Source organism: Hippocampus zosterae, chromosome 17, assembly GCF_025434085.1.
Source record: "Hippocampus zosterae strain Florida chromosome 17, ASM2543408v3, whole genome shotgun sequence".
In the NCBI taxonomy this organism is placed as follows: Eukaryota; Metazoa; Chordata; class Actinopteri; order Syngnathiformes; family Syngnathidae; genus Hippocampus; species Hippocampus zosterae.
Genome location: NC_067467.1, coordinates 9,777,522 through 9,803,297, shown reverse-complemented (window position 1 = coordinate 9,803,297; position 25,776 = coordinate 9,777,522). Strand labels below are relative to the sequence as shown.

The 25,776-nt window shown below is 41.4% G+C and overlaps 3 protein-coding genes, 2 long non-coding RNA genes and 1 other non-coding gene across 7 annotated transcripts; 4 read left to right on the top strand and 2 right to left on the bottom strand.

Annotated features, from left to right (window-relative positions):
- Nucleotides 1-27: 27 nt before the first annotated feature.
- Nucleotides 28-9,895, bottom strand: LOC127589339 (polycomb protein suz12-B-like). The gene is made up of 16 exons (XM_052048452.1): nucleotides 9,200-9,895; nucleotides 8,776-8,822; nucleotides 8,618-8,682; nucleotides 7,737-7,805; nucleotides 7,343-7,392; nucleotides 7,185-7,270; nucleotides 6,786-7,038; nucleotides 5,739-5,841; nucleotides 5,554-5,662; nucleotides 5,266-5,449; nucleotides 5,091-5,185; nucleotides 4,229-4,372; nucleotides 3,986-4,143; nucleotides 3,583-3,781; nucleotides 2,595-2,674; nucleotides 28-2,525 (listed from the first exon to the last, which is right to left on the bottom strand). The coding sequence occupies exons 1-16, from the start codon at nucleotides 9,372-9,374 to the stop codon at nucleotides 2,204-2,206; spliced, it is 2,139 nt and encodes a 712-aa protein (XP_051904412.1). The 5' UTR covers nucleotides 9,375-9,895; the 3' UTR covers nucleotides 28-2,203.
- Nucleotides 9,896-10,631: 736 nt separating this feature from the next.
- Nucleotides 10,632-11,919, bottom strand: LOC127589360 (uncharacterized). The gene is made up of 2 exons (XR_007959368.1): nucleotides 11,691-11,919; nucleotides 10,632-11,312 (listed from the first exon to the last, which is right to left on the bottom strand). It is a non-coding gene; the product is annotated as an uncharacterized LOC127589360 (long non-coding RNA).
- Nucleotides 11,900-12,463, top strand: LOC127589362 (uncharacterized). Its single transcript, XR_007959370.1, has 2 exons — nucleotides 11,900-12,015; nucleotides 12,111-12,463. It is a non-coding gene; the product is annotated as an uncharacterized LOC127589362 (long non-coding RNA).
- On the top strand, nucleotides 12,256-12,327 carry trnat-cgu (transfer RNA threonine (anticodon CGU)). The gene has a single exon. It is a non-coding gene; the product is annotated as a tRNA-Thr (tRNA).
- A 420-nt stretch (nucleotides 12,464-12,883) lies between the features above and the next one.
- tsen54 (TSEN54 tRNA splicing endonuclease subunit) lies at nucleotides 12,884-19,067 on the top strand. Of its 2 annotated transcripts, none has more exons than XM_052048463.1 (12): nucleotides 12,884-13,086; nucleotides 14,343-14,501; nucleotides 14,580-14,643; nucleotides 14,779-14,862; nucleotides 14,938-15,036; nucleotides 15,387-15,439; nucleotides 15,514-15,615; nucleotides 15,787-16,222; nucleotides 16,293-16,428; nucleotides 16,938-16,998; nucleotides 17,099-17,212; nucleotides 18,132-19,067. In XM_052048463.1, the coding sequence occupies exons 1-12, from the start codon at nucleotides 13,061-13,063 to the stop codon at nucleotides 18,280-18,282; spliced, it is 1,485 nt and encodes a 494-aa protein (XP_051904423.1). In that variant the 5' UTR covers nucleotides 12,884-13,060; the 3' UTR covers nucleotides 18,283-19,067. The 2 variants fall into 2 exon arrangements, with proteins under 2 accessions (XP_051904423.1, XP_051904422.1); XM_052048462.1 differs by having other exon boundaries at nucleotides 12,886-13,094.
- Nucleotides 19,068-19,453: 386 nt separating this feature from the next.
- LOC127589349 (5-hydroxytryptamine receptor 3A-like) lies at nucleotides 19,454-25,632 on the top strand. Its single transcript, XM_052048474.1, has 9 exons — nucleotides 19,454-19,799; nucleotides 19,905-20,065; nucleotides 21,183-21,227; nucleotides 21,315-21,424; nucleotides 22,613-22,785; nucleotides 22,869-23,029; nucleotides 23,319-23,529; nucleotides 23,607-23,759; nucleotides 25,156-25,632. The coding sequence occupies exons 1-9, from the start codon at nucleotides 19,760-19,762 to the stop codon at nucleotides 25,413-25,415; spliced, it is 1,314 nt and encodes a 437-aa protein (XP_051904434.1). The 5' UTR covers nucleotides 19,454-19,759; the 3' UTR covers nucleotides 25,416-25,632.
- Nucleotides 25,633-25,776: the final 144 nt, after the last annotated feature.

Genomic DNA, 25,776 nt, shown 5'->3' with positions numbered 1-25,776 from the left:
AGAAATTTTAATGAGATAGACTCGGAATTGTAAAAATGTGCTCTTTTTAATAGAAAATCATAAGTTGAAAGCAGGCTGCTGATACATTTTTGTTGTCCAGCTGCTGTGACATCAGTCAAAAAAAAGGTTTATTCCAAACTGAGCTAACAAATGCATGGTGTAAAAGGAATCCAGTTTTGGTTATTTAATTGTCACATGGACATCAACAAAAAGTATAAACGGTGGACTTTTATGAAACAATGCACACCAGATTGTTTTTTTCCTCTGCAGAAAATAATGATGAACATGTATGGGGTCTTGCCCTCTGCTGGGTTCTGGAAGAAATTAAGGCACTTCTGCTCCATGCTGGCTTCACTTACTTACTTTAGACTTTCATTTTCTGGTGATGACTCAAACTACAGATTCAGTGTTAGCGTTTGGCAAAAGGCAACATTGGCTCAGAGGGGACAAGGCAGATTCTGGATCAGATCTTTAAGAGAAAAAATAAAGTAGCACCATTGAATGAAACATTATGACGAGCCCGGCAGAAGAATAAGATGATCTCTAACGTCCTGATATTTTCATGAGATGCTATACCTGGATCTGACATCTGACCCTCAAATAGAACCTGTAGTCCTCTTTGGTGGATCCAAGTGTTGCAGGTCTTGGACCAAGTCCTTACGTTTTGGGATAACAACCTGGAAAATCTCATCCAGATTTATTTGATCTCAAGATCCTAAACTTCAAAAGCTGGCTGAATGATCCAAACAAAAAGTCCGCTTTGAGTTTCTGTAAAGGTACCTGTGCCCTACGGTGGGTGAATGGTCCGTTTCACACTGATACGCACCGTTAGGAACATTAACAAAGTCCCTTGTTTTTGAGATTAAAAAAAATGTTTTGGTGACTCGTTGACCCAGAAAAAAATCCAGTTTGGAGATCTGCAAGGTTGTCTCGCTGTCAGGAACATGGACGACATTTTGGATGTTCATGGGTAACAAGAAGATAAACAATATCCAGGTGTTTATTCCGACCAAAAAGTCTTCTTTTGATTTCTGCAATGGTTTTGTGGTAACTCCACCATCAGTGGTCTAACTGGACCTAAGATAAAGTCCTCAAGTATTGGCAAGACAGAGAAAGCATGAAGTGTAAGTATCTTCTTCATCCAGAATCAGAGTCCTACGAGTTCAAAAATGTTCCTTGATGTTGCAAACAAATAAGTCTTGTTTTGGATTTTGGAAAGGTATCTGGTCACCATTTTACTGTCAGGAAGGTGGACAGTATTCTTAAGCCCTGGGATAAAAAGGAAAAAATGAAATGGTGGCGTCTTTTTGATCTAGAACCAGTTTAAGGATAGCAAAGAGAAAAAAAAAGCAAATTTTCTGGCCTCCAGAATTTTTCAGTCTTCACATCCCAAAAAGTCACAAAAGTGGAGTTTCCAAACCCAAAGTTCAGTTTGGGGTTTTCATGACAAGGACAGGAAAAATGAAGGTCTGGTCCTACCTACATCCAGACTCAATCTGTGAGTGCTAAAAGTTGTCTTAACTCTTCAAACAAAAAGTCTAGTGGGGCTTTTCTGGTCACCCCGCACTGATTGATCCCTTCATGTTTATACCCAACAATGGAACAAAAAAATCCTCAAGTTTTGAGGTAACAAAGAAAACAATATTCTGGTTTCTCTGTGTTTCTGAATTATTTTGTCCTCAAGACCTGAATGTCCCAAAAACGTAATTGAAGGTTTAAAACCCCAAAGTGCATTTTGGGGTTTCTTCTAACATGGACAAAGTAAACAAGTTCTAACAAACAAGAAAACACGCTGTTCTACAGTCTTGTTGATCCAGAATCGGTCTCTTGAGTCCAAAATTCATCTTATGGGTTGCCACAAATGGTTCCCCCGCCAAAAGTGGTCAGTCTGGAACATGGGCAAAACCCTAAGAAACTGAAAAACATGATGTTCTGGTGTTTGAACTATCTGGAATTATTCAGTCAAAGACTTCAAAGTCCCAAAAGTTGGTGGAAGATTCCCAAAGTCTCGTTTGGCGTTTCTGGTTGCACTTCCAACAAAAGTTCGTAAGGAACATAGTCCTCAAGATTTAGGATAATTTGGGAAACAAAGCTGCTCTGGTGCTTCTGTGCTCCAGAATTGCCAAGTCTTGATGGTCAAAATCACCACGATGGCTCCAAAGATAAAGTTCTGTTGGAGTCCTTCCATTGGTCAATTTATAACTCAACTCTGACTCTCCTGCCATCTACTCGGGTCTTCAGACTCCGACGGCTCCTGGTCCGTCTCCATCTGAAACTCCACCGCCGTCTCCCATTCGTCTTCCTCCTCCGCCTCGTCTTCCTCCGCCGGTTGTTTGTCCCCGTGCGCGGCGGCCTCAAGTCGGGCCATTGCCTGGTCGATGGTTCGGGTGTTGACCAGGTTGAAGTCGTGCATGCTGACCAGGTGCAGCAGGAAGTTGCGGCGCAGGTTTTGCCGAACGAGGTGAGCGCAGTGGAGCTCGGTGAAGAGCAGGCAGGCCTCGTTCATCTGGTGGTCGGCGATGAAGCTGCGGGCAAAGATCGGCGTGAGTATGCTCGGAAGAGCATAGCAGCTTCATGCTAACTTGCGGACAAACCCGTGTTTCATGACGTGAAGGTTCCACAGCTTCATGATCTCCTTCTCGCCTTCATTCACGTCTGTGAAGTCTTCGATTTGCTGCGGGTGCGCCCCAGAAAAGAAAAGGAATATCAATGGAACTAACCATGGCAAAAAAATAAAATAAAATAAAATGCCTGCCTCTATTGAGTAGCGCAATTAATCAAAAGCAACTACTTCATGGTCAACTCAAGCTGCCTAAATGGGCTGCCTGAGAAATCGAGGAAATGTGGCAAGCAAAAATCGGGCTGAGATATTCAAATTAGGAAAGTAAAATATAAATTGTTCATTTTCCAGATGTTGACTAAATGAAATTAGTTCCAATTCACCTAGCTCCTGCTAAGCATTAAATCATGGAAATGTATATGCAAAATTTTATGGGGGGTGAAAACCACACAGTACCTGTAAATTTGGAGTTGTTTTCGTTTTTATCGGAAAATCTGCTACTACGCATGCATGTAAGCAGGTAACACCAATTTTTGTTCGTTTATCTGGAAAAAAATGTTTTTTTAACTTTTATGTTAAATTTTAACAGTTTTTCCTCTGTTTGAAAACAAACAAAAAAATTCCACCCAGATTAACAAAATAAAATAACTCAATGTTTCTCCTAAAACATTTTGGGAGATCTCTGGTTTATTTAAGTCACACATTTTGTTTTTTTCCAGATTAAAAAAAATGGGGACAAACAATTTTATCTGAAAATTTGTATTAAAAAAATTCCTAGATTAAAAAAAAAAAAATACAAAAAAAACATTTAGAGACAAATGCCCTCAGAGATTTTGGGGGGTCGGGGGGGGGGGGGGGGGTTGTAAAAATTTAGAGAGGCAGGCTTTGAACTAATCCACATTTCCCCCCCCAAAAGTACAATAACATTGTACAGCAATACTATCTGAGGTGCAACCTCAGCTTTCTTTCATTCAAACAACAACCAGCGGGCTTGCTGGGAAATGTCGGTTGCGTAAACTAACCTTGGCGGTCTTCTCTTTGAGCCAGTCGGGGTCCCTCTCGTCCTCGCTGTCCACGTCCATCTCCTGCGGTGGTCTGGGCACGCAGCTGTCGCTTCTGAAGTAGAGTCGGTTAAGTCCGCCCACGTATGACCTGAGACGCTGGCGCTCCCTGTCCTCGCACTCCAAGAACTCGGACAGACTCGGCTTGCTGCGCTTGGGCCTAGATGGATACAATACAATACAATACAATACATGCTGATTTATATAGCACTTTCACAACAGCGGCAGCTGCAACAAAGCGCTTAACAAAACAGTCAACATAAAGTAAAATAAACACAACACATAACATAAAACAGGATGACACACGTTTGCATGTGTGTGTGTATTATCAAATACACAAGAAACATCTTTGTCTTGTTTGTACCTGCAGACCAGGACGTGAGTGACGGCGGCTCTCTTGACGGGTCCGTTGCGGCTGAAGGCGAATCCCGGCTGGCCGTGGACGTCCTGAGGGTTCCCGGCGTACGAACCGTCGTAGCTCTCGTTGATGGAGACCTCGATCTTGGCTCCCTTAGGGTGAGGCTGCGCGACAGTAACATTGACGGGCGGTTAGCCGTGTACCTTCCGCGACGTCCTTTGATTTACCTGGGGCGCGGCATCCACTCACCACATAGTTGAAGACGAAGCGCGAGTGAGACAGTTTGAGGTGTTTGAGCAAACTGTACAGCTTCCTGCAGTTCAGGGTGCACCAAGGACAGTGAAGGTCATCTCTGGCCTCGGTCTGCTGCCGACTGTTGTTGTTGTACTGGAACTACACGCAAAAGCGCACATGGTGGCGAGTAGTTTAGGTGTCGTTTACTCAGGAGCGGATGTAGTTTTAGTTGTACCGTATTGGCCCGAATATAAGACGGTGTTTTTTGCATTGAAATAAGACTGAAAAAGTGGGGGTTGTCTTATATTCGGGGTCTAGACATTATACCCATTCATGACGCTAGATGGCGCCAGATACCACTGAAGCAAATGCTGAATTTGACTCCCCAGGCCAATGCAAACCCGTCATGAAGAATAAAAATCAAAACGGCGGTAGCACGAAGAAAAATAAAAAATAGCGGTAAGAAAGAAAATAGAAGAGATAACAGAAAATGGAGAAACGTAGCAACAATCTGGAGAAAAGTGGGTCAAAGATCGGCCAGGTGAACCAGCAGCTGGGGAGAAGTTATGATGTAATTTACATTTCAAAAACCAGAAGCCATTAATTTACGAATGTGATTGCACTTTAGTTTACATATTTAAATGTTCAGATATTAAGATTGGAATGAGGCAAAATAACATGCTTTTTCTCTCAAATATATTGTTATAATCATTTGTTTCAGATATACTGTAATTATTTTCTGTATAAAAATTAATTTGGTGTTTAAAAAGTATTTTTTCAAAATTGAGTCTTGAAAAAAGGAGGGGGGGGTGGTCTTATAATCAGGGCCATCTTCTATTCGGGCCAATATGGTATTTTTACCTGGTTTGCAGTTTACCTGGTAGAAAATGCGTAGTTTGGGTCGAGGTTCTGATGGAACGTGTTCTCTGGCTCTGGTGTGGACTTTGTCTGAGTTGATGGTTTCTTTCACAGCTGCGTGCAAAAGCTTGCGGTCAGTCGGTCCTGAACCTTCTGCAGCCTGCCTCATCGTGTTCATGTCTTGAGGGTCTCACCGTGGGTGGCGTGTGCCGCGTTCCTCAACGCGTGTACCGCTTTGCTTTCCCGATTGGCATCCGAGTTGCGCGTTGCCAAAGGTTTGGCCACAGGAGCTGTGGAACCGTCGCAGACTTCGCTGGTCCAACGCAGAGTGAAGCGAAGAGTCGGGCCTTCGCAGAATGCCTTTAGTGGAGGCATGTGCTAAACGCGCGCGCACACACACACACACATACGCAGAAACAACCCCCAAAACTTTTAAAAACAATCACATCTACACACACACACACAGACACTCAGCTCTTTACCTTTGTGTCCAATATCGTCTCCCAAGTTGCTCTCATGTTGTTTAGAGGACACTGCTGTGTTAATTCTTGCATTGAAACTTCGTAGTCGCCGTCCAGCAGTTGCAGGCGTCTGAAAACACAGATCATACAAGACATTGTGTTGACATATTCATGCACGAGATATCCATCAACATGTTGTGCATCACCTGTTTTTATCAAAGACTATCATCTGTGCCACCAGCGTGTTTTCTCCGTCCTCCCTGAGGGGGGAGCTCAGCCTCTTCTTGTCGATCATGTCCTCGGATAACTCTGGATTTGGAAAATAATTCGGGACAGCTTTCTTCTCACTCAACTCTTGTGTACAATGGAGGGCGGGGGGTATTTTTAAATGAAAATAATAATTTTTATTTGAATGATGAAAAATGATAAAATTGGCTTTTCAAAAACAGCAGACACACAAAAAAAGATTTTTGAGGAAATGTCTTTGTTAGAATCTTAAATAGGGCGGCACGGTGTTCAAGTGATTATCGCATCCACCTCAGAGGGCAGAGGTTCAGGGTTCGATTACTGGGTCTGGCCTTCCTGTGTGGAGTTTGCATATTCTCCCTGTGCCTGCGTGGGTTTTCTCTGGGTATTATGGTTTCATCCCCCATTCCAAAAACATGCTTGGCAGGCAAACGGAACACTCTAAATTTTTCCCAAGGTGTGATTGTGAGTGCGAATGGTTGTTTGTGTGCTGTGTGCCTTGCGATTGGCTGGCACTCAGTTCGGGGTGTGCCTCGCCTACTGCCTGTAGACAGCTGGGAAAGGCTCTAGCACGCCCCGCGACCCTTGTGAGGATAAAGCGGAATCCGAAAATGGATGGATGGAAAATAGCAAATATTTTGAGAGAATCCCCCCCACCCCCAACATATCTTTGACAACAAAGATGAAACTCGTTTGTGGGAGAAAAAAAATGGAAATACATTTTTGTTTAAAAAGAAAAAAAAATCAACTAAAATATGATTTTATTGAAAAAAATAGACCACTGGATTTTTGTAAAAAAAAATGTTCAATTCAAATCAGAAAACAGATTTTGTGGGGATGAAAATCAGAAACCACAAAAAAAAAAATCAAACAAAAATAAGCTTCAAATTGGATTTTTGTGAAAACATTGATTTGAATATTTACCTTTTTCAGATTTTTGAGGAAAAAAAAGTATAAAATTGGGAAATTACATTTTTTTAATGCCATGTGGATGTTTGCCTGCTGACCTGTGTGATGGTGTGCCTCTCCGTTTGCAAGTCTGTTGAGGGGCAGCCTGTGGTCATATGCGGGCTGCCACACTCTGAAAAGCAGCGAGTAGGACTTGACCATGTACGAGTTGCTGGTTTCAAACTCGCTGCTCGGGATGAGCAGGGACGGAAAGTTTCCGAAATGTCCTGCACCGCCGGGAGAAGTCAAGTCGGGATTGAGAAGAACCTGCTTCTTCCCGGCTGGAACCTGCTTGACCGGACAGCTCACATCCTGGATGGGAAGAACCACACTCATGTCAATCAAGCCTCACAACCATGTAAAAACTAACAAAGCAAAAATGTAACATATGCTTTGGAAACGTAATTAAACACTTTGACTTCATTGGTTGATTGATTGACGACATCATCTCGCCTCACCTTCCTCTTCTTGTGACAGACTTTGACCAGGAGGACCTCCAGGGACACGGAGGTCTGCTCATTCTCGCAATCCTGGAACGGTTGCCCTGACGACAACAAAAAGCAACAAGTCAACCAAAGAGCTGACGGGAAAGAGAGCAAATGCGACGCAAGCGTACCCGATTTGTGGAAGAAGCCGGTGAAGGTGAGCTGCAGATTGGACGCCAAGCTAGTGAGAAAGCAACACCGAGTTGCACATATGAACAGGTCGAGAGAATTCAGCGTAAACCACATAAAGTAAGCCTGCTACCTTAAGCCTAACACATCATGGAAAATGCCATAGACGGGCTAACTAATAGTTTCTACAAACTTATCTGATCGTGTCTGTATAACTGCATTATACTGTCCCCCAGTGGCCAAATTGTGTACAGTAAAAGCTATGATGCACAGGCAGTTACATTTTTTAGATTCTAATTAGTGACGCTGCATTATGTTTTAATAGCCAGCAGATGGACCTGCACTGGAAAGTACATAAGTCAGGCTGGTTGTGCCTTGCCGGAGGTCTTGTCTCACCCGTGCATCTCCTGGTCTCCTTGCATCTTTTCCACTCGGAAGAGCAGATTGTCCACCTTGGAACTTTTCCTGGGCAAACAAACGATACGTTAGCAAAAACAACATAAACAGTCAATGTCTTCCTTGTTGTGATGGAGACTTTTTTTTTTGCCAAAAAGCAAACATAATAAGAATAATAAAACCGTAGTACAGACATCTTTCAAAATGGACACATACAGATACACGTGTTTTCGGAATCTATTCTGAAAAATAAATGGTGAAGAAGTGACACAATGCGATGACAACAGGAGCTGTACAGTTTGTAGTACAGTGTGAAATGTCAAGAGTGCTGGTCATACACTATTATTATACGGAGAAAAAAATGCATGCACACATTTGTACATTTCTGGTCTATTTTTTTAAAGGCTATCAGTATGTTTTATAATGTAATGTGCAGTTGCCATCTGAGGCTCACACACATTCTGTTTCATTTTTAAACACTTAACTAGCGGATTTTTATGCGAGGCAAAAGGTGCCTGCGGAGATAAGTGAAAACACCTGTGGAGCCCTATTGTGGCTTTAGGACATGTGAACCACTCATATAATAGCACAACAAGTCAGAAAACATTTTTGCGTGGTAGGTGTCTGGATTTTGTGCTTTCACTGGCATCTATTCGCATGCAGCAGGAAGTGGAAGTGAACCGCTGCTGGCTGACAAAGAAGAACTTTCAAAGTGAATCACTGAGCTCGATTACCAGAGGATGAACCGTCGGTCTGTGTGACTAAATAATCAGTCCAAATGAACAAGTGATAACGGCATTAAAAAAAAAAACAGTTGATTTTCTGTCACATAAAAAGGAAAATAACCACTAAAGCAACATATTTTTTGGAGGTTTCGTTACCTCTTGGCCTTTTTCCGCGAGTTCCTGTGCGACATGTAGGTGAGAGTCCTATGTAGGAATATGGGCTACAATTGGAAAGAAAAAAGGAATATTGTTACAGTAATTCCATGTGAACACGTTAGGAAATTAAACCTAAAAAGTATTACAAGAATACTTACAGCGATCAAGTTCCTAGTACGGAGGAACCTGTAGATTTGGGTCGGTTCTGCAACAACAACGGACATTCAGTCAAGAATCATCAACAGTTCCTTGTTGTTCATTAATACAACTGTCAATCAATGTCAACTTGGCTGCAATATTATGCACCATTTCAGACTTCTTTTGGACTTTTTGGGGATGTTTTTAACAATGAAACTGATTAATGACTTTGTAATATGAACAGAAACAACACAGCTTGCTCAAATGCCCCAAAAAGGAAGCTCGACTCAAAATAATTGTACAAGAAGATTCGATGTGGAGGTAGGAAAATAAAGAACTTGGAGAGTTCAGTACAATCATTAGCTTTCCCATTTATGAAATGACCACTTCAGCAAACCCGTTTAACGAATTAAATAACTTGTGAGGTTGATTTTCGGAACTCACTTTCGAAGGCCTGCAGGAACAACTCGTGGTCGGCTCGGACGACCTGCATGTTGGGCTTCTTTGAGTCGGATGAGGAGGACGACGGCGGGTACAGTCCGTTCGCCCTCGCCATGCCGGCGCCACCTGGGGTCACCGGGTGGCTTCCAGCAGATGGGCCGTGCCTGTGTGGAGCCATCCACTGGAACCAGGCGATCTTTTTTGGGCGTTTGCTTGTCAGGAGAGATAGAAACTTGAGTAGGTTTTCTTTGTCAAAAAAAAGAGGATCACCGTCACGCGAAAAAGGCGACAGGGGAGATATTGACAATTCAACGCAGCTGGGAGGGCTTGGGGTTAATTTATTATTTTTTTAAATCCATGTCCAAGCGAGGCTCCAGTGAGGCGCTTCAGCGAGTTGGCATTACAGAGGCCGGCCAAGAGGTTCCAAATGCGGGAGACGAAAGCAACCCGAAGCCGCCGTTCAACAGCTAACTTCCTTAGCTGGACAAGCTAACCAGGACGACGCGACTCTCCACTATCGTAATAAAAAGTAATAAACCAAATTAGACGATTTAAATAAAAAACACACATGCATTTGATTAACGTTGAGGTTTAAATCCACAATTTCAAATTAATTCATGTAAATTGTTGATTGAGCGCCTTTTGCCAATTATAGCATATCATTTTTGGAAGTGATTATCCGGTTAATATTTTCAAAACATAAGATAGTTACTGTTTACGAGCTATAGTGTGTAATTTTTTTTTGATACTTATATTTTTTTTCATCTATGAATCGCAAATGATTAATTTATTTCTAGAAATCCAATTACAACTACTCGAATGGGGTGTTATGTAGCCAACCAATCAGTTTTATTTTGGCGACCGATAACTCTTTTTTGTTTTTCCGGTTTTGATATGTCGCTCTTAACCAAAGTTGAATGGATGCTTCACTTTTTATACGCATTGAAAGATTCCGCCTTTCGAGTGCTTGAGCCAATCACAGCGCTTATTTGTGAAACGCGACGGTTTGATTGGTGGGGGCGTTTGCCTTTTCACAAATATGAAAGCGGCCTTCAAGGCACTATCAGTTTCCTGACCGCATTGTATATTAATCCTATTTTTTTACGGAGTTTTCTTGTGTTCAGTTATATATTTGAATATTCTGAATACGTTTTAATGTGATTACAGTAAGTGTGCATGAATACTTTAAAGCTTAAACTATCAGTTTTATTTTTTTCGTCTACTTTCCCTTAAGAGTTTTAATTTTGATGCAAATTGTACTACTTGCATACATTATATGCCTCCGAATTGTGTTAAACTTTTGCAATGTGTTTCATTAGGTTTAACCATTTACAGTATACCATAGCATGTGGGATAGTTTAAGGCTTAAACCGTTTATATAAAATTCATATGGTCTCTCAACCATGGCTTTTTACATTAACAAAAGAAAACCTAATTCATCACTGATGAGCTTTTATTATTTGTACATACAGTATTCCCTTTTAAAGTGGCCATCCATATTAGCAGTTTGTCACAACATAATGCATTATTGCACTCCACAGAAAAATCAAAGTTAAACAAAACCAAAAAAAGATAAACAAAAATAGAAAATAGGTTGCAGCTTGACTAACTTGTTGATCAAATGCGAGCCAAGCTGCATTTCTAAACCATGATAAAATCTTCAAAATAACGCAACATTGCTTTCTTATCATGCCTGGAGGATGTGCAGAGACATAAAAAGAGCCAGAAAAACAACCAGTGCACTTATTATCTCTGTATTGGCTTTGGAACCTGGGCCAGCAGTCAGTTACAGAAGTGAAAATCAACATTTAACATACATAGAAACAACTTTGCTCCATTCCATTGCCTTTTCATGGTGGTGGCGCGTGCATGTCATCCCGTTCATCCTCATCAGTGCTTCCTCCACAGGATGTATGTCATAAGCAGGATGAGGCCTGCCGACAGCCCCGCGATGACAAACTGGTGTATGGAGAGCACGTTCTCCAACGTGTGGATCCTCTCCTCCATGGCGCTGGTGTGGAGGTAGTCGTAAATCCCCGCCGTGATGCTCCACAGCGCCCACACGGCGTCCAACACCAGTGGCATCGCGGACAGGCTCGGCGGTTACGCAACGCCTCTGCAAATAAAAAGTTCCCAAAGGGGACAATTTCAACCCCAACGACAGTAACAAAGAAAATGCAACATCAGAGTGCCTTGAGATACAAGTTTGATTTGTTTCGTGGCCACGGTCCTAACTAGACCCGATCAACGCTCTCTGCTTTCCTGGGTTTTGTGGGGAAAGTGCGGTAATTTTGCAGAAACTGTGTGAAAGAGGCCCGTCGTGGTTGCATTATATGTACGCTCGGGATTATTATTATTATACGATGTAATGTCCTGTGTTTTTGTTGAGCGAGATGTTCGCTCCGCCTTCCAAACATATCGAAAAGCTAACCGGTTAGCCACCAACAAGCGACCACGGATCAAAACAAACGAACGAAAAACAACTATTACTCACCGCATCCGCCTCCACGAGTCCCGATTTTGCCGAGAATGTAACGCAGCCTCCCCACCGGCCGACGGGATGAGCGTCGGGCAGCGTTCAAGACATCACAGGTGGTCAGGAGAAGGGGATACTTTTTTCCGGGCGGACATCACTTCGGTTCCGCGTCCAGAGTCACTCCCACCCTCACGTCATTCCATTTCCGGGTATGTCATATGACACAAGTCCTCCTCCTCCAATGGCGACAAGCTAGCGCGTGAGCAAGCTGACGTGCTAACTACGATCGAAGCTTTGAGAGCCTGTCACTTAAAGGCAATTAAATAGCTCCAAATATCACCCGGTGAGACTTTATACAAGTCATTTTCCGATTTGTATTCTTTATTGTCTCTTGTTTGAGTCCTACTTTAGATTATTTATGGGTTTTTATCCCGGCAGGATGAACACAGCACCAGAAATATGAATATTGTGTTTGCACTGAAGTCACAAACTCAGTTTTTGAACGGCAATTCCGTTCCAGCGGTTCCAAATCGAAACATGTTACTTCTTAAAAATACTAGAACTGACCCTTTCAGCACTACCAGGCGCGGTGGCCAAGTGGTAAGGCGTCGGTCTCGTAAACCGAAGATCGCGGGTTCGAACCCCGTCCGTGCCTTGGAGGTTGTGATTAACTAAATCCTTTTTAACCGAAAGTCACATTCTATTGTGCTGATGAGCAACAAAAACGAAAACTCAAACCCAAGTAGCTGAAATTTGAATAGCATACAGTTTTTCCCAATAAACTTTCAAAACCCGGGTTTTGCCCTCTTGAATTGATAAGGGCATGAAGAAAGCAATGACTCACAATGAGGCAGCACTTTGATCTTATGCACAGTCGACACGTCAGGTTTAATTCAAAGCTGACAATTGACATCGGTCAATCACGATGCCCTTTTGCGGGTTAGGCAATTAATGAGGTACGGGCACAAGGCCCCACATGGACACTCGATACTTCATAAAACAGCTCACCAAAACATTGGCGATGCCATCTTCAGGTTTTACAGCGAAACTGTCGTAATCGTTGACACGTTTAATATGAATAAAACTGATTTTTACAAACATAGGACATCTTTCTCGCTTGAACACTGTTTTGGTCCATGTCATTCTTTGGGCTGTGTGTGTCATTGTTTCCGAGATTCGATCGTTGACACGTTTAATATGAATAAAACTGATTTTTACAAACATAGGACATCTTTCTCGCTTGAACACTGTTTTGGTCCATGTCATTCTTTGGGCTGTGTGTGTCATTGTTTCCGAGATTCGGCGAACTAGAGTGGCACTAGGACCCTGAGTTGAAAGAAGTGCGCGAACGCTCGACCCGACCAAGATGGCGCTCCAAAACAAGGACGATGCTGACCCAAAGTTTTACAGCGAAGTATTAAGGTCCATTTTCATTTCGTTCGCACAATTAAGTGAATTAAGTGGCGATTATATAGAGTTGTCGCTCGTTTTATATGAGTTAATTTGGGCTGTTTCTGTATTTCCTTAATTCTGCATTTCACACGCGGCTTGTAGTTTCATTGATGCTAGCAAAACCTGTCGTACACACAGGGAATGATAATGTACAACACAACCAGAGTGAACATATACTGTATATATATTAAGAATAATTCGGTTCAAGTTCTTTGTGTAGGTCATTACGGGATGGTCACTCGTAAAAACATTTTGTTTTAATTCCCCCGAAACTTTCCTCCACTTCGAGAATGTGAGAATGAAGTTATTTTGATAAAATTTAAAAACAGGTGCTGTATCTTCATATTGAATCTGCGTGATTATGATTTTTACAAACCCTGCTGCAGAGAAATTGGGACCATATGGTAAACATAATAAAAAATAGAATACAATGGGACGTGTTGGACCCATAAAATTCTAAATTATGATTATTTGCTCAACACAGTAATAAAGTTTATAAATTTGACTATTAAATACCTTGTATTCATAGTGCATTCAGGATAGGTTAAACATGGTGTGCAAATCATTGTATTCTGCAGTCATTTGTTTTATACGTCCCCATCCGAAAGGATTGGCTTTGTACAAATCGCATCAAAGCAATCTTAAATGGGTGCATGGCATCGCCTTATTTTCTCACCCCGTCCAGCTATAACTTCTCAATATAGCAACAAGAGTTACACTCCACTGAAGTCAGATGAGCGGATACATTTTCAGATGGTTTTGACAAGAAAGGAGTGAAACTTTTTACCTGAGATATGTACTTCAGAACCACAAATATCTGAATTGTGTTGCCTCCTCACCTGTACAACTAACTACATATTTTACTCTTGCATATGGACCAGCTGAGCTTTTCTTAAATTGTTGAACATTATTAACTTATTAAGTTCACATTTTTTTACAACATCTCATGCATGAAAAGTTATTTTATTGCATTATATCGGTGGATATAAGTAGGAAGTAGATTTTAGTTATTGCCAACAAAAACTTGCTGGACTCAAGAAAACGCAAAAAGGGCAAAACAACTAAATTTCTAAAAAAGACGTGAAGGCTATTTCACTGAATGAAAATAATATTTTTGTGGAGAAAAAGTTTAAAACGATTTTCAAATCGAAATCAAGACAGCTCAACTTTAAATACTGCATGTTATTTCATTGAAATGTTTCCATTCTCACATTTCAGCCCTTCTGAGCTGTTCTCGGCTCGTACCCGGAGCCACAAGATCCCGGTCCGCGGTCAGAAAGACTTCTACCCAGATGACTCTGAGGAGCAACGTTTGCGTCTGGAACAAAGCCTGAACGAACACTGGAGTCTGGTATCGGAGGAACGAGTGGAAAGGCTGTGAGTGGACACGCGATCATGACGATACCATCATGCACGTGCGGCTAGTTTATGATGTTTTATTTTTTTCCTTTGTAGCGGTAACCTGGTGAAGGCCGTGTGGATTCCAGATGACCATATTGTGGAGCTTCAGTCTCCAGCGGTGAGTGTCTGAGCTTCATGTCCTCCACCCCTTCTCATTCTTTTTTTAAGAACCATTTGTAGAGGGCAGCTCCAAAATATCAGCATTTACAGGCAGCGTGAAAGGGCCTTTTAATCTTTGACTAGTGTTTTGCAGGGGAAGTTCTGGCAAACGATGGGATTCTCCGCCAACGGCAAGCAGTACCTCTTCCCCGAAGAGGCGCTCTATCTGATGGAGTGTGTGAGTGGCAACTAAAGTCGCATGCACCCCTTTTTCACCACTCGCCGTTGAATTTACTTTGCCGTTTTGTACCAGGGCAACGTGCAAGTGTTCTACCAAGACCTTCCACTCTCCATCCAGGACGGCTTTGAATGCTTTCTGTCTTCGAGTAGCGTGAGCCTGCAGCAGTATCAGGTGCAAGCAAGAATGTTTTTAATAACATTCTGATCCTCCTCAAATGTTCAAATCAAAATGTAAACACTAAGGTAGCTGAAAGCTGACATATTTTCCTTGGAATGTTTTGGATTGCTGGTTTTATTAATTGAATTCCAGTTATTGAGTTCTTATTGCCCCGGCCCCAAAAAATAATTAGGAATTGTTTTCAATAGAACAAATAGGATGATGGAGGTTTGGTGTTTTTTGAGTCTTGGGTATAAGATAAGCTACAAAATCAGGGTTTTTGTATTAGTATTTTTTACACAATGCTGAGAAAAATATGCAAAAATGAACATTTCTAATTAATTCGCCCTGTTCCCTCACAAAAGGTGTTTGGGCATCTGAAGAGGCTCGGCTACGTGGTACACAGATTCGATGCCAGGTAACGGGGACGCAACGGCTGAGCGGTTAGATCATAGAAGTCATGACATCAGCGTGTTTTTCTCTTGGGTTTAGCTCGCAGCCATCGTCCTACGCGAGGCAACTTAACTTGCCGCAGTCACGTGGCGCAAGGACGCTGAAGAGGAAGCGCAGCGACAGCGTTGTCCCAACTTGCAGGTGTCAAAAATTACCAAAACAAAGCGTTGTGTTTGGTTGAGATTTTTTATTTTTTTTTTAAACAGGCACCCTTATAGGGAGCAAACTATTTGGTGTGAATGAACTGAACAGGCCCTCTTCTGCCTTTAGCTGACATTCAGTCTGAATTATGTTTTGCTTTATCATATGCAGCCACAGTGAAGCACACAAAGTGCCCGATGTGAAGAGAAGGCAAGCAGAAGAAGATCCAACCCTTCCCGAATCTCAACCGACGTCCTCACAAGATACTTTGGGAGCTCAAAGCCCCTCTGCAGATTCAAACGGGGGCCGACCCTGGTGGATAACACATCCTGTTGCCAGCCAGGAGTCCCACGAACATGCCCGTCGGCGCTCCTTGTGCTGGGACGGCAGCATCGTGTTCCCCGACGTAGCCTCGCTGCGCGGGCACTCCAGTTGCTTGGCCTCTCCAGACCCCTCTCTGCTGCCCGGTGGTCTGACGGTGGGTGAGTGTGATGTCAAACCGTGGATGAGGAGAATCAACCAGCGTGAGGTCAAGATGAGTGCTAAGGACAGAGAGAGGGAGAGAAGGGAACACAGAAGGAAGTGGGATGTCAACAGAGACGAAAAGGTGTGCGGTGGGCTTGAACCTCTATTTTCAAACCCTATCCTTGGCTTGAAACCTCAATGTCGATGCGAAGGTGCGACAGTGCCGAAACTGGGCCGAGTATCATCAGCTTCTGGCGAGCCAGCATAGGAGACACAGTGGACGACCGGAACACTTGTGGCAGAGGGAAGTCACTCCTTTACATGACCACACCCAGCCCATCTCCACAGGTAATCCACTTGAGTCACATGACACCCTAGGTTTTTTTTCAGTTGGCCGTTTAGGCAGCGAGCTGAGTGGGTCTGAATTAAGCATGAAGCCTGCTAATTTTGGGTGAGTCAGTCCAGTTTCTTCTACTGGACAAAAGAAACACTCCAACAGGGAGAGATAAACAATATATCGATTTTTTTGGTCTTTTCCAGCTGCCCTTATAGTCCGCAAGCTAGTTGGGTTTTAATTAAAGTATACTTTGCATCTGATAAGATAACCTTTATTTGTCCCACACTGGGGAAATTTGCAGTCTACAGCAGCAAAATTGGGGAGGAAGAATAAAAAAGTGTTTCATTGCACAAAATAAATGTTTCAGAAAGAACTGTACACATTTCAATAAAAGTGCAATATAAAATATAGCATTAGCAATATATTTGTAGAATAAATATAATAAATTAGGAATAGCATAGAAAAAACAGCATACGGTGGCTGTGCTATTTACAATCCCCCCCCCTGTTCTTACTTCCAGGTGAACTGCTAGACAAAATCAGCGTCATCAAGTCCACACATGTGCTCGAGGGAGCATCCAGGTATCCCGGTTTCACTAAACGTCCCTTGTCTATTTTCCTGTGTAAACAAAATGGTTCATTAGGCGGATGAAAAGAGTCCACCTGCTCCACACTCTTTTAGGTTGAAGGCCTCAGAGGAGTGGAGGATTTGTTTCACTGTTTACCAACCTGACACGGTGGCGACCTTCAAGAAGAGTGACCCGGGTAAACCTTTTGCCCACATGTGCGTTTGCAGGTGAGTTGACTTTCATGTCTTTTGGCATCAACACACATCAATCACCGCTTTCATCACCATCATGCGGCACATGCACTAAAGTACTGAGATAAACGTCTGCATTTTGCCCAAACCCAAACAGAGGTACACATTTTCTACACTTTTAATTAATGTAGCTATTCTCATACTTTTGTCCAAATTTTTACCACGTTTGTGTCCCAATAATTCAGTCCGAAATCCATATATATAAAAAAATGAGCCACACGATGATAACAAAATGTGGAAAAATGAGAAATGTGTGCTTAATGTAGAAGAAATAATGGGACAAAAAGGTAAAAAAAAAAAAAAGAGAGAAAATAATTTGGAAAGAAATTACAAAAAGTATAAAAATATCACGCAAATGCATTAGATGAAAAATATAAAAACATGAGGAAAAAGATTTAGAAAAGAACACAGATTATTTAACTAAAGTAAACTAGACACAATACAGAAGTTGGTTTGTATCTACACAGGTAGATGTAATCTGAGCAAAATATACAAGATAGTAATCATAATACAAGACAAATTAAATGTATTAGTATTACAGGAAAATAGTTTGGAAAATGGAAAAAATATGTGAAAAATACTTAAATATCATAAAATCAAATGAAAAATTGGCCATTCTCACGTTCACTTTATTTTTCACTTCCTGTCTGTGTCTCAATACTTTCACCCAAAGACACAAACTAAAATAAAAATAATAGAGCAATCTTGGTCATACAAATTATATATGGTATAAAAAAGAAAAGAATAGAAAAAAACTACAGGACCAAAAGTACAGCATTTTTAGAAAATAACACAAAACATTAGAAGTGGAAAATATTTGCGTGACAATACTCCAGCATTTAGTGTAATGCCGTCATCACACCTGTATGTGACCGGGACTGGTACTTGGTTCCAGCTTCACCGGGCCTGTTCCGGACTTGGCAGCCATCAAGCAGCTTAGCTTCCAGAGTGGTGATGTCCAGATAGTCTTTGCCGTGGTGGACGCCGGTGACATCTCCTTTTACACCTTCAAAGACTTTCAGCTGCCCACTGATGTGTACCCATAACACACCCTTTCACATACATTTTTAAAGGAAATGCCCCCCCCCCCCCAAAAAAAAAGCTGCTTTGAACCAAAATTGAGTTACTGTGTTTTTGTAGGCATGTCTACTTGAGTCAAACTGCTTTTAGGGGCTGAATTAAAAAAATTTACTGACACTTTTGACTGAAAACTGCCCATTTTGTGTCTTTTTTGACATTGCAGCTTCCTGACGTTTTTGTGGGGCGAATCATGACTAACTTCTTTCTCAAATTTCATCATGCCAAGACAAACTGTCTTTAGGGGCTGAATTTTTGGAACTTTCTGCGAGGTGCATCGATTGTAAAATGGCTGCTTCAAAGGAAAATAGTCGACTTCTTGTCAGAGATTAGGCTCGGACAAGTTGAACAAACAGACTGGACTGAGGAAGAAATTGTCTTTCACTGCCGGCAGGAGGTACGATTCTTTGAAGCTGTACTCACTTGTTTATGCAAATTACAGGTGACATAAGAAAAACACTACCCTCTTTATTGACATACCGCGCCCCTCGGGTTGAATTTACTTTGCTGGTCCCCCCCTCCCCTTAATACGCCCCTCAGTGGACACCTGGAGGCCAACACACTTCCTGGTACAAGCACCAACATCCATAATCAAGCTTTTCATAAACTGGGACGTCTAACTTTGCTCAAGGACATCTTATCATGCTGGAGCGTATGCTGTCTGCTAGGAGTTGAATCCATTGTGTACAAGCTGTATAAACACACGCGTTTGAGGTCAATCAAGCATATAACAAAGTAAAACATTTAAACATGATGACATTGTGTTTGTCTATTCCATCACTTATTGAGTGTTTTGGGTGATCCATGAGCCTTTTTTTATATGTCTGGCCAATGTAGAACAATATACAGTATGCACATCAAATGTGTTGCTAAGTCAAATTACTTTTTTGTGGATCATTTAAAAAAATCTGTGGTGGTACTTTAAGTCATATGTACTAATATTTTTATTTACAGTAAAACAAACAATTATTTAATTGAAGTGCACATACCTGCACCAACAATGAATACATTAAATTAACATTCGAATTAGATAAATGTTTTAATTTGATTCATATTTGTTCTGGACAGGAAATCAAGAGAAATGGTAAATCATTTAAACTGCATTGCGTGCAATTGAGTTACAAGTAGTACCACAAAAAAGGTGAAAAACAGTTCTTAAAATATAATATCCGACCGCTTTGTGCCTGGAAGTTAAATACAACTGAACTGGACTAAAACAAAGGCATCCCTGAACTCAATTCAGGGAACCCTATCCATGACATTACAATGTGCTTGTGTGCCAATGTTTTGCCGCATCTGTTGACTCCATTGTTCACATTGTATACATGAATAGATGAAAGGAGCGCCGCGATGCGTTCACTGTCTCATTGTTGTTATGTTGACGCAAGCCTCCCACCTCATACTTTTTTTATAAAGCCGCCGTTTTAGCAGCTGAGGCAGACAACCATGTCCACCTGGAGAACCGTCGTTCTTGTTAGCCTGGCCGGTAAGTTGATGCAGTTGGTTTTCTTTCAAAGGTTTCTAGGTATTTGGATGATTTTTATGATTATGATTATTATTTTTATTTTTATTTTTAAATGTGTGTTTGTAGTCTCATGCAGTTGGGCGTCTAACTGCTCCTACTCGCATCTGCTCAGCTACTTGGAGTTGAGCTCCATCAATAACTTCCTGGCCAATGTCAGGCCTGTCAAGGACTGGAGGCAGGTTACCAATGTGCAGATTGACCTGGTACTCTTTGGCATCTTGCAAGTGGTAAGTCACAAGGGGAAAAAAAAACAGGTTTCAAAGGCGCACTTGTGAAACCTTGTTTGCATTTATTTGATTGAACATATTAAGATTTGTATGTCTAATATATGTGTTTCTTTTCCCTTTTTCTGACTTCATCTAATAGTTTGGTATTTTTTCATCATATTACAGAATTGTGCAATTTCTTTCTGATGAAACAAGCTGCCAACTATTGTAGTCAATTTCATCCATTCATTCATTTTCTAATCCGCCTATCCTCACAAGGGTCATACCGTGCTGGATCCTATCCCAGCTGTCTTCGGGCAGTGGGTGGGGTACACCCTGAACTGGTTGCCAGCCAGTCGCAGGGCACACATAGACCAACAAGCCAAAGCAAGTTTAGAAACACGGTTATTACATTATTACTAGCGGTGTGACTGCCAGTCAAATTCATACTTGTCACCCTGCTGCTAATGTTATCTGGCCGCAACTTTCCAGATTCCTACTACTGCTATGTGGTTAAATAATACAAGTTGTCAGATTTATACTAGTGCTATGCGGCTGTCAATGTGAGTCATGTCCAAGTTGTCATGTTAACACTACAACAGTGCTATGAATATATTAAACCATTTAAAACAAATGTCTATTTTTTTTATTTAGCAAATATGTAATTGTTATTTATTTATTCTTTAAAAAAAAATCCTGCTACATTTGTATATTTTATCTTATTTAACCTTTGGACACATTTTGTCATTTCTACCAAAATATTAGTATTTTTGTTTTAAATGTAGTTTTTAAGTAATATATTTTTGGAGTTCATACAGAAACTGGATTGGGGGGGTTGTAATTTCTTTTGTCCAATAATTTTATCATACCTGTGTATTTTTTAACCTAATATTTGCATATTTTTCCATTGAGTATTTTGTTATGATTACAAATGTCATTTGTAATCATCTACAATCTAGACTCAACAATCTAGTCAAATATAATACCAATTTTACTGTATTGATCATGGAAAGACATGCTTCTTTTATTTTAAACACTGTGTATAAAGAAGTAAAATTACGACACAATATCTCTGTTACAAGTTATCTGTGTTAATATTGTTCTTTTTTTTTCTTTTTTCTGTGTTGTCAATGTGTAGGATGAGAAGCTTCAAACCTTCACGAGTCACGTGTGGATCCAAACGGTGAGAAGCCGCTCCAGTGCTGTAAATCATATTAACGATTGATATTTGTGCTGGGTATTTTATATTTCCTTTTCTGTTTTTTTATAGTTGTGGGAAAATGATTTCCTCAAGTGGAAGCCGTCTGATTTCTGCAACATCACCCACGTCTCCATTCCCAGGTCCATGCTGTGGACGCCTGACATAAACATCCAAGAGGAGTGAGTTGGTTAACTATTTTTTTTCTTACTGTCGATGACGTAGGAGCAGGTGGCACTCGTGGCTGCTGCAATGAGCCTTTTTTGTTCCCTAAGTGTTCACTTTAACACAAGACATGACTGTTACGTCATTTGGTGCTATTATGAGCTAATTCAATAGTCATTTTCCTGGGTTTACAGAACACGTGTAGTCAGAATCGAACTACTATGTAAATGTTTACACTGCCCATCATGCGTGTGTTTGAACAACTAATGGATGGACAAAACAGCAGCGGTATTGTGTTTAATTTAAACATGTTTGACTTATGTCTGACTTAGATTTGTTGTTCTTGGTTTTACTGTTCAGTGTTTTCTACCGTCTTTGTTACCGATTTGTTTGACTGTTTATTGTATATGTTCAACTGCTCCATGTACAGCACTTTGTATGTAGCGATGGCTGTTCGAAAGTTCTCTATAAATACAATTGAATTGAATTGATTGATTGAGTGATTAGAAACCATCAATACTTGACATATCCCAGGATAGTGGTACGCAAATGTACCAAGTACACCATCTGGAGCCGATTGCAATTGATATTCATGCAAAAACAAACATATTTTATAAGAAATACAGGGCTTATGAAATAAATTGGTTCTGGAAGACATTTCTTAACTAGAATTTTTTTTAAGTAGAGACGCGTTTTCCATGTAAACGCCATAATCCGTTCCAAACCCCCCAAAATTCTCGCATAAATGTTTTCTAAAGCATAAAAATGCATCAAAATATGTAACAAGTACATGTTACAATTAGATTACTGCACAAAAATGTTCAAGAAGCGTTGTCTGAAAAGACAGAAGTCTGCCATTTTGGTTTGAAGCGGCCATTTTAACGATAATGGCACCGCTCTCACACCCCCAAGTTGCTTTTCATAATTCAGACCCCAAATACAGTTTCCTTTGACAACATGAAATATGGTAGCCTTGACAATCATGAGGACACCCACAAAAAGTCGCAAGATACCATTCCCAGAAAGACACAGGAAGTCTCTCTTTTTTTTTAACACACTGTGAATGGCAGATTCTTCCTTCAAAGGCAAACTAACGGTACTCCAAGACAATTTGGCTGATGACTACCAAAATTGTATTATTTGACAGCTTAGATTTTTGCTCCCCTATCTTTTATGAGGCAACTAACTGAATATTGCGCTTACAGTGCCTCCGACAGCGGGAGCATCCAACGCAGTTACTACATCACGGTGTACGCCAACGGAAAACTGCATATGACCGCCCGTCAGCGGCTGACAACAACGTGCACCCTCAACCTTCACAATTTCCCCTTTGACCGTCAGAACTGTGCCATCACCTTCAGCGCCATGAACACTGACGGTAAGAGTGGACGCCAGGAAAAGATGACGACGGAAGTCAGGAAGGAAGCTTCTTCAATTTATCTTGTCCTAATCTCGAATCAGATAAAGGCATACGACTCGAGACAGTGAATGGTGATGAATTTATTACGAACGTCTCAGAGCAGTTGATGGTAACTCGTGGGGAATGGAGCCTGAAGCACTTGGAAATCATCTCAAACGTGACCGGCAAGGGAAAACCAAAAATGAGCGAACTGATTTATCAGGTGAGGTTTGAGTTTTTGGGACGTGGCTGACTTAATCCAAGTCTGGATTCTGCGTTTGGCAATTATAGAAACCACTACTTGACAAATCCCAGAACAGTGGTACGCAAATGTACCAAGTACATCACCTGGAGCCATTTTACAATCGATTTTCATGCAACGACAAAAACAGAAAATATTTTCATAAAATACATCAAGATTTATCAATCAGAGGGCATAAAAACAAAAGGCATTTGAAATATGATTGGTTCAACCTGCAATTCCATTTGAGTTAACATGTTACCATTAATAGGTGCGGATCGCTCGCAAGCCGATGTTGTACGTGATCATCTTCGTCTTTCCGCTCTTCTACCTGCTGGTGCTGGACATGACGTCCTTCTTCATTAACGAGGGCCGCGGCGAAAAGTTGAGCTTCAAGGTCACCGTGATGCTCTCCATCTCCGTCCTGCTGCTCATCCTCAAGGACTTGCTGCCCTCCACCGAGGACAACCTGCCCATCATTGGTGAGCGAGCGGTCCCGTCTGTCCGTCCCGTCCCGTTGTATCACGCTCTCGCTGATGCCGCCTCTCCCACCTTTTAGCCAGTTTCTGTGCGGGCGTGTTCGCCCTGGTGGGCCTCAGTGTCCTGGAGGCCATGCTGGTCAGCTTCATCATCGACCTAGATGACAGGTTTGCCAAGAAGCGGGCAACATCGTCTGACAGTGAAGTTCCCTTAGACAAAGGGGACAAGAAAGGTCAGTGGCTGGTGGCTGGTGGCTGGTGGCTGTTTGGCAGCTGTACCACTCTGATTGGCAGCCGTGTGGCACTATTGCAAATCTGACGTGTTGGATTTTGTCGCCACATGGCAATAGTATGATTCCTAACAAGTAGCACTTTCCAGTTGTGTGGCACTTACCACTATTACAAATCTGATGAGTATATCTGACAAGTTGTGCTTTGCAGCTGCATGGCACTTTTTCGAGTTTGTTTATTGAACATAAAACATATACAGTAATAATTTGACAGAAAATAAGGTAGATAAAAAAGAAATCAGTCTTCATTCAACACAGTTATTATGTTCAAGGGAGTAGGAAGAAGTAAAAAACTCAAGTCCTACCCCGTTATGCGTTTATATCTACTAAATCATTTTTATATCAATCAGAAAAGAAAAAAGTAAGAAGTCTCCATTAAGGCTCATACTTTACCCTTAACCGTGATATTTTTACAACTTTTGGTTTGTATCGGGATTATATACATCCACACCCTGGCACTCTTGTGTCAATTTTCTCTTGTAATCATAATGGATATTTCAATACTTTGAATGAATGTAAAAAAAAAAGAAAAAGAAAAAAAAACTAGAGCGAGTATGACTCTGGGTGGCACGGTGGTCAACTGGTTAGCACGTCTGCCTTATAATGCAGAGGTACAGATCTTGATTCCGGCTCTGGCTTTTTTGTGTAGAGTTTACATATTCTCCCCGTGCCGATGTGGCTTTTCTCCGGGTACTCCGGTTTCCTCCCATATTCCAAAAACATTCATGGCAGGTTATTGGGACAATTAAATTGTCCCTTGGTGTGAATGTGAGCGCAGTTGTTTGTCTATGTGTGCCATGGGTTTGTCCGGCAACCAGTTCAGGATGTACCCCGCCTACTGCCCGAAGACAGTTGGGATAGGCTCCAGCTCGCCCGCTACTCTTGTGAGGATAACCGGATTAGAAAATGGATGGATGGAAAGTTGGAAGGATGGATAGTATGACTCTTGACTAGGAGCTGTAAAGTACTACTGTATTATGAATGTGATTAGCAACCACATAGCATTATAATGAACATGACAAGTTGGAATTTGTAGCCACATAGCACTACTATTAAAGTGTCATGGTGAACTTTGGCATCCTATGTGGTATGACTCTCACAACTTGGACTTGGCAGCTGCATAGTACTAGTATGAATCTGCCACGTTGGATTTTGCAGCCACATAGCACGAGTGTGACTCTGACAATATTGAATCATTAGCTGCATGGCAGTGGTATGCTATGTGACGAGTTGTGCTTTGAAGTATAAATCACACTCAGAGCCACATAGCATTGTGTGTAAAACGGCGATGCAAACGTTAGCTCTTGAGTGGAGGTCAACAGACCCCGTGTCCTTTCAGATTCCCTCGAGGAGAAAGCGGAAGGTTTGCCCATTCAAGTCGGACCTCCGTCGGAACGCGAGCAACTGAGACTTTTTCTGCAGAAGATTCACGAAGCTCAGCGGCAAGCGGCAAGCAGCCGCGATTTACCTCAGCCTAAACGCTTTCGACGGATTGCAGAAATAATCGACATTCTCTTCTTCATTTTTTACTTTTTCACTGTTGTAATTTTCCTGGTGGTGATGTCTTTCAAGTGGATTCCGCCTGACTTTTTCAGTTAAACTCTGACAAACTCACATGATTAAAACACTTTAAAGATTCATTATTTGCTTTGAAAACATAGCCTATTTGGTCCATAAATCATATTATAATCATATATTTAATATTTCCATTATTTTACATGCTTCTAGATTTTCTGTAATTACAAAACGCCAATTAAGTTTACAACATTGGCAGGATGACAAGATTATTACCATTAAACCTGTATTATGTTGTTTATCCATGTGTTCCAATTCAAGTGTCATTGCTTTTCAGTGCATTCCATCCATCTCGTTAACACCCTTAACACACACGGACAAACTCGTCACCAGGCAATGTTAGGACACGTGGAGAACACACAATTTAGAAATTTAAGGAAGACCT

What these genes read in the sequence shown, in the direction of transcription:
- LOC127589339 (XM_052048452.1), bottom strand. Translation starts at nt 9,374, where the DNA reads ATGGCTCCACACAGGCACGGCCCATCTGCTGGAAGCCACCCGGTGACC. An exon ending in AACTACGCATTTTCTACCAG is followed by an intron (nt 4,373 to 5,090) that starts GTAAACTGCAAA and finishes TTTTGCGTGTAG; the next exon opens with TTCCAGTACAACAACAACAG. An exon ending in CTTCACGTCATGAAACACGG is followed by an intron (nt 2,526 to 2,594) that starts GTTTGTCCGCAA and finishes CTTTGCCCGCAG; the next exon opens with CTTCATCGCCGACCACCAGA.
- tsen54 (XM_052048462.1), top strand. Translation starts at nt 13,039, where the DNA reads ATGGCGCTCCAAAACAAGGACGATGCTGACCCAAAGTTTTACAGCGAA. An exon ending in TGAGCCTGCAGCAGTATCAG is followed by an intron (nt 15,037 to 15,386) that starts GTGCAAGCAAGA and finishes CCCTCACAAAAG; the next exon opens with GTGTTTGGGCATCTGAAGAG. An exon ending in GTGCTCGAGGGAGCATCCAG is followed by an intron (nt 16,999 to 17,098) that starts GTATCCCGGTTT and finishes ACACTCTTTTAG; the next exon opens with GTTGAAGGCCTCAGAGGAGT.
- LOC127589349 (XM_052048474.1), top strand. Translation starts at nt 19,760, where the DNA reads ATGTCCACCTGGAGAACCGTCGTTCTTGTTAGCCTGGCCG. An exon ending in GGACAACCTGCCCATCATTG is followed by an intron (nt 23,530 to 23,606) that starts GTGAGCGAGCGG and finishes CCCACCTTTTAG; the next exon opens with CCAGTTTCTGTGCGGGCGTG. An exon ending in AGACAAAGGGGACAAGAAAG is followed by an intron (nt 23,760 to 25,155) that starts GTCAGTGGCTGG and finishes GTGTCCTTTCAG; the next exon opens with ATTCCCTCGAGGAGAAAGCG.